Source organism: Ctenopharyngodon idella, chromosome 21 (genome assembly GCF_019924925.1).
Source record: "Ctenopharyngodon idella isolate HZGC_01 chromosome 21, HZGC01, whole genome shotgun sequence".
NCBI classification, from domain to species: Eukaryota; Metazoa; Chordata; class Actinopteri; order Cypriniformes; family Xenocyprididae; genus Ctenopharyngodon; species Ctenopharyngodon idella.
The window spans coordinates 15,936,722-15,944,452 of NC_067240.1; the positions used below are offsets into that span (position 1 = coordinate 15,936,722).

General features: G+C 34.4%; 1 protein-coding gene across 1 annotated transcript; it reads right to left on the reverse strand.

Annotated features, from left to right (window-relative positions):
* Nucleotides 1-505: 505 nt before the first annotated feature.
* On the reverse strand, nucleotides 506-6,957 carry abhd11 (abhydrolase domain containing 11). Its single transcript, XM_051878721.1, has 6 exons — nucleotides 6,689-6,957; nucleotides 3,974-4,109; nucleotides 3,709-3,882; nucleotides 1,455-1,625; nucleotides 1,184-1,365; nucleotides 506-1,035 (listed from the first exon to the last, which is right to left on the reverse strand). The coding sequence occupies exons 1-6, from the start codon at nucleotides 6,841-6,843 to the stop codon at nucleotides 900-902; spliced, it is 954 nt and encodes a 317-aa protein (XP_051734681.1). The 5' UTR covers nucleotides 6,844-6,957; the 3' UTR covers nucleotides 506-899.
* Between the last annotated feature and the right edge of the window lie 774 nt (nucleotides 6,958-7,731).

The following is a 7,731-nucleotide window of genomic DNA, read 5'->3' on the forward strand; positions in this document are numbered from 1 at the left end:
AATGTAGTACTGTCAGCATACTAATTTGTGATGCTCTGAAAGGTGTCTTTTTAGTTACATTGCAGCATCTTCATTTGTTGTAAAGCAATACAAAACTGTTTTGATAAAACACCTAACTTATAGCACACGCTCAACGGTTTTAAAACAACAGAAACGAACCTATTATGCCCTATAGCATTAATTATTTAAAACATTTCACAAACAACTCAAATTTCTGTTCCCAGAAAAAGAGTAACAATTCTTTGCTGTACGTCAAAGTGTTGTGGTCTTACTATCTGAAGATGAGACTGTGAGAGATGCTTTCAGCTTGAGAACAGTTAAATAATTCACACGCTGTTGCATAGACATCTTTGTATTTGTTATCAGAGCACAGAGAAAGGGTGTCCATGTCGACAATATACTTACAAAGAAAATTAGAATTTAAATTATTAAAAAAAGGAAAAATGTAAATCTTGTCCAATTATCATTTAGCTATGAAGCTAAAATAGTTGTAATTTTTGAAATCAAAATATATATATATATAAAAAAAAAAAAAAAAATCAAAATCTAGTCCAATTATCATACAAGTTGTGAAGTATTTAAAAAAATAAAAAAGCCACTGGATCCGCTGTTTTGTAATAGCTACAAACAAATGTCCTTGATTGAAAGTCACGGCCAGATTTCTATTTATCTTTTTGATAAAATTGTAATTAATGTACTATGTTAAGCCACAGTGCAAATACCACATTGAAAAATTAGTACACTAACTATTAGGAATTATATAATGGTACAATTGTGCATTATAAGGTAAGAGACTAGATTTAACTTGATAAAAGTCATCTTGGTCCATACCCTTACAATTCATTCACTGTCCCTTAATCATTGGGCCCACCTGTACATATCCTCTCCTGAGACAAGGACTATGATTGTAAGAAAGTGATTATGGAGCTGATGAAATCCAAAGGCTTGTCAGCATGAATCCAGTGACTGGCATCTGGGATGTACTGGATATCAGCACTAGGAAAAAGTCGCTGGATTTCAGGGTAATCCTCCGAGCTAAGAGGATAACCAATGGGTCCATGGCAGGAAAACAGACACAGACTTAAATAAACATGTATTTAAGACACTTAAAATATTCAAAAGAGATTAAATTAACCATAATGGTGCACATGTGTACAAGTAGGGGTTTAAATAAAGCAATTACCTTATGTAGGCTGAACTACTGCCACCCAAGAAAAGAGTTGGACCCTCATAGGTGGTATTAAGGTCAGGAAAACCCATGATGTCTTCTAGGTGGTTTGAGATGGCTTCCAGGTTAATTCTCCAGCCATAGTCACCATTTTGCTCCTCCAGGTTAGTGAGAAGGAACTGACGCACTGAACGCTCCTGCAAACAACATAAATGTGGATGATTATGCTGAAATGCCACTATGTTTCAGTTAACTATATATAAGGCATATGTGTGAACATGGTTACCTTAACTATCTTCCTGAGCTGGTCTTCAGCCAGTCTTCGTGCAGTGGAACGTGGGATATTACTGGCTATCTTCACCTCTTTCATTGCCTGAATGTAGGCATGGAAATTGGTGCGTGCTGAAGTCTGAGAGGGACTAATATCCACAACAACCAACCCTTCCACTAAATTAGGCTGAATTAGAAAGACAAAAGAAAAAGTAACAATATATTTTGCTTATTATCTGGATACATTTAATTGTGCACATCTTTATATATATATGGGTCATTGATGAATAAGGTTTTTAAAAGTGTAAAAAAAAAAAAAACATAATGGAGATATAATTAATTTTGAAGTTTTATTAAGTGTTAACAATGAGATTATGTGGTTTTTATAATCAATAACACTGCTTTTTTTTCATTTTTTTTTACAAGTTGGACAAAATTTGTCACAAAAAAAGTCATTCGGTTTAACCAAAATTTCGGTTTTACCGAATGACACTTTTGGTTGTACCGAATTACGATATTTTCACACAATGCTAACAGGCTGATATCTTGCTAGCTAGCTAGCAAAAGGACAATCAAACCTTTTATATTTAATACAAGTTTTTACAATATTACAACATTTTCCATGTTTTATAACAGTACCGAATGACCTGATGTTTCGGGACATGCGTATGAGCAAGTGAAAACATAAATTTTTCAAATAGTTAAGAGAGAGTTAGTAACTTTTCTTCACAACCATGTGGTCCTTTGCAGGTGTCTGAATGATGTCACATCCTGTCACATGATATTGACCGCATGACTTCCAAAAATGATCCAAAATGGTCCTTTTATATTTGTTAGTCCGAATGACATCAATGAAATTAATTTTTCCGGACATTCTTTCTCATAATGTCACTTCTATACATAATTTTAATACCATTTTGTTGATATATGATGTTATAAAATCATGCCAGAATAAAAAAAATATATACATTTATTACATTTTAAGGTATTTTAGTCACAAATGAAATGGCTGTATTGGCCTTTGGACGGTTAAACCGAATGACCTTTTGACACTTCAAAATCTTTAAAATACCTTTATATGTAGCAAAATATAATTGAAACCTTTTGGATTCAATAAAAGAGATCTAGGTGTACTACCTTACATACTTTGGATGTCATATCTTTGTTTTTTATTATTATTAAGGCCTTTGGACAAAAAAATTGACCAGTCACGTCATTGACCCAAATATATATTATATACACACACAAATGTTTTGAGGGTCAGTAAGATTTTTATTTATTTATTTATTTACTTTTTTATGTTTTTGAAAGAAGTCTCTCCTACTCACCAAGGCATTTATTTGATCAAAAATATAGTAAAAACAGAAATACTGTGACATATTATTACAATTTATAATCACTATTTTCATTTTATTTGTATTTTATAATATAATTTACTCCTGTGATGGCAAAGCTGAATTTTCAGCAGCCATTTCTGTGCTCAAGAAACATTTCCTATTATAATCAATGTTGAAAACAATTATGCTGCTTAATATTTTTGTAGAAACTGCGAAAAAATTTGATTTTTTTTTTTTCAGGATTCAATGAACAGAAAATTTAAAACAGCAGAATTTACTTGAAGTAGATTTTTTTTTTGTATATTATAAATGTATATACTGTAACCTTTGATCAATTTAATCCTTGCTAAATAAAAGCTTTTTTTTCCCAATAAATAAATAAATAAATAAAAAATCAGTTTTGAACTGATCAGCTTGTATCCTTACAAACATGACATTTATTACATTTCATAACCTTGTCTTATTATAAAAAGGTCAAATGATTAGATTAGATGTTTTTTTTTTCAGCATGTTGGTTACACCACATGACTTTGATTTAGGAGACAAAAAATCAAATATTTATAATACTTTAACAAAACTGTTTTACTGCTTATTTTCTAAGACAAAATAAAAAATGCCACACTACTTTCTTGAAAATCATTCTTTCAATGAGCCTTTTTTCATCTTCATTAAGATATCAGGACAATTGTATCATCCTGACATTTTTAACTTCATGCCCGCTAAAAAGATCAAAATGAATTTTAATTAATATATTAAACAAATCATCATCATATAAGTGGTCTATTCAAGTGACTATGTATGAATTGCATTTTTATGTATTTTTGAATAAATTAATAGTCGATGAGCTTCATGTCACTGACCCTTTTGCCTATTAGATGTTTCAATGGGATACAAGTTGTGGGTGCATGAAAGAAATTATACAGCATGTGATACCTGTGATAGAGCTGTTGTCATTGCAACTTTGCCCCCCATGCTGTGTCCAATCAAGATACACTTTCCAATGTGCAGCTGTCCAAGCAGATGTGTCAGATCGTAAGTCATTGCTTCGTAGGTCAAGACAGGACTGTGTGGGCTTTTGCCATGGTTACGAGCATCTACCGTCAGCACCTAACTAGACAAAGTACAGTCAGGACACTCACACAGACTCTTCTGAACAGCCCACAGCACCTCTAAACCACTGGAGAAACTGGAAGCATACCTTCCTCCCTGTCCGCTGCACCAGGGACTTGGCTATGGAGTGAAAGTTTGACTTGCTCCCGAATAAGCCATGCAGAAACACCAATGGCGTGCTGTCTACCTTCCCATCAAACACATCGTAGGTCAAGTTTACAGCACTAAGAGAAAGCAAAGTAGATATAGATGAAGACACTGTAAAAGATGATAGTAATTTTAACTGTAAAAGACTGTAAAAATGCTACAGTAAAAAAAAAAAAAAAAAAAGTTAATTAGTTAACATACGAGGGAAAACTAATAGATTAACCTTATATTTCATGTAATTTCACAGTAAAGTACTGTTAGATGTATCACTTTTAGAAGTAAAAAGAGAACAAATCAAATTATAATTTACAGTGAAAATCCATCAACTGACATTCCCAGACTTCTGTGTGACACTTTACATTTGATTGTTTTTCATTGTAATTGTTTCTTCTTAGTCTTTTTATCAGTTACATTAGGGTTTTATGTTACATCTTATGTTATCTGCTTGAATGTTTGTGAACCCTTTAGAATTTTCTATATTTCTGCAAAAATATGACCCAAAACAACATCAGATTTTTACAAAAGTGCTAAAAGCGGACAAAGAGAACCCAATCAAACAAATGAGACAAAAATATATACTTTGTCAATTATTTATGTATGTGAACTCTTGCTTTCTGTATCTGGTGTGATGCCCTTGTGCAGCAATAATGGCATCTAAACATTTCCGTTAACTGCTGATCAGTCCTGCACAATGACTTACAACGAAGTACAGAACAGCTTCAAATCTGGGATGTTGGTGGGTTTCCTCACATTAACTGCTTACTTTAAGTCCTTCCACAACATTTCAGTTGGATTAAGGTCTGGACTTTGACTTGGCCATTTCAAAACATTAACTTTGTTCTTCTTTAACCATTCTTTGGTAGAACGACTTGTGTGCTTGTGGGCTCATTGTCTTGCTGCATGACCCACTTTCTCTTGAGATTCAGTTCACGGACAGATGTCCTGACATTTTCTTTAAGAATTCGCTGATATAATTCAGAAATCATTGTTCCATCAATAATGGCAATTCATCCTGGCCCAGATGCAGCAAAACAGACCCAAACCAAGATACCACCACCATGTTTCACAGAGGGGATAAGGTTCTTATGCTGGAACGCAGTGTTTTTCTTTCTCCAAACATAACGCTTCTCATTTAAACTAAAACGTTCTATTTTTGTCTCATCCGTCCACAAAACAATTTGGAAAGCAGTGGCTTTCTCCTTGCTACTCTAACATGCACTCCATGGTTGTTCAGTGTTCTCCTGATGGTGGACTCATGAACATTAACACCAGCCAACGTGAGAGAGACCTTTAGTTGCTTAGAAGTTACCCTGGGATCCTTTGAGAACTCATGGACTATTACATGTCTTGCTTTTGGAGTGATCTTTGTTGGTCAACCACTCCTGAGGAGGTTAGCAATTGTCTTGAATTTCCTCCATTTGTACACAATCTGTCTGACTATGGATTTGTGGAGTCCAAACTCTTTAGAGATGGCTTTATAACCTTTTCCAGTCTGATGAGCTTTTTCTAAGGTCTTCAGAAATCTCCTTTGTCCGTGCCATGATACACTTACACAAACACCTGTTGTGAAGTTCAGACTTCGCTAGATCCCTGTTCTTTAAATAAAACGGCACAAACTGACACCTGATTGTCAACCCATTGACTGAAAACATTTAAGAACAGGTGGAGCCTAAGTTCACCTTCAAATTAACTGCTAATCCTAGAGCTTCACATACTTTTGCCACGCACATATATGTAATACTGGATAACTTTTCTCAATAAATAATTGAGTAAAGTATATATTTTTGTCTCATTTGTTTGATTGGGTTCTCTTTGTCTACTTTTAGGACTTTTGTGAACATCTGATGTTGTTTTGGGTCATATTTTTGCAGAAATATAGACATTTCTAAAGGGTTCACAAACATTTAAGCAGCACTGTATATCTTAATATTATCTTATGTTAAATTAATGTTTATTGCATTATTTTAGTGTCCTGTATTACCATGATGGGGTTTTGCATTTGTGTGAATGACACTATGTATCATCTGTATATTAGTATTTACCTCAGCTAATGTAAAAGCTGCTTGTGATCAACTCTAATTTATCATGTGTCCTTCTCTTTACCCCCTGTGTTATTTTGGTGGATGTCAGTATATTTCCAAGGTACAACACCTATTTCAGTAGCAGCGTGACCTTGCTAACTCAGCAGGAAAAAGCTGTTGGATTTACCTGTTTATTTTTATTTTTTTTAATTGTAAATTACAGTTGTCAATAGCAAAATTTACTGGTTGTTCTGTTAATATGTTTATATTTTACTGCTATTTTACATAATAATTCGGGCAACCACAGCCGCCAGTTTTTGGACACATGGCCTTGTTTATAGAATCATAACAATAGAGCTCTATCTAATGTATAACTTTATTAACGAGACCATCACCTGAAAAAGACTAAACAAAACAGAACATGTATAGTCATTTGCTCTGGTTTTACTTATTTTTTTCTTGATAAAACTACCTACAACTGGCTAATTTGCTAATGCGATAGCTACAGCATGCGCAGGGAACCACTTTAAAATAAAGTAAATTGAACTTTTTACTGCAACAGCTCTCCCTCACACATGCAGTCCTATGTAATTAACGTTAACAGTATTTGAACCGGAAGATTAAAGATGCAGCACCTGGCGGCTCGCACGCTTTCATTGCCAGCACCTTCCAGTCGCGACACTCCACTGCAAAAATCCCGAGGTCCCGTTGCAGATAAACATGACGACGGGCCGCAAAGCAACCCCCTGGTGAAAATACGACACAGGGCGCTCATGGCAAAATTTGACATGCTAAAACCTGTGTCTAGACCTCATTCATTCATTCGACCGGGGTTGGCTATTTCAAAGGTCGTGATGTTGTTTAGCTAACACTAGGGAAACCGCACAACAGTGTTGCCAGATCTCGCTGAAAAAAACCCCCAAAACAAAACAAAATAAACCAGAATAAATGTTGTATCATTGAAACGTGCACAAAACGTACATTAAAATACAGTTAAATTTTTTATATGCAACTAAAAAGTATTTTCAGTCCTTTTGCAAAAGTAATTGAAATGTTTCAGATATACAGTTGCTGTCTTGCACACACATCTATAATACTACGCATTTACACATCGTTCGGGTAGTATGAAAGCACTTTTAATCTATAATCGCGACTATGTTTGATGATATTGTATGATTTATCTATAATGTGACATTTATAAGCAATTTTATGGTAAAAAAAAAACAACCCGTAAAGTTGCACAAAATAAGCGGTCATGGCAACACAGCCGCACGACAACCCAGACTGTCCGTGATGTCACTACGTCGTCGCGGTCGTACGTCTATAATGCTTGGGCAACGATATTAAAATTTCAGATACTGCATCTTTAGAAACAATATTTAGTTGAGTACACATCAACGTACACAAGAGGCAGTCAATTAAAGTAGGAGAAAATATAAACATATATCAATAGGCCTAAGCATTGCTTATTGACCAGATAGTGGCGCCACAGACCAAGACAACAGACTTCATGATGCGTTTGGCAACCAAATCGGCTTTCATGCATTACAAAGAGGAGAACAGATTGTTCAAAAAATATTGAAAATATTAGAAGCTGAAAATTTAACTTTAGCATTAAAATTGTAGCCACCCATATCTTAATTCGTCTTTTAATTGCCCTTGACAGATAGTTAGCTAT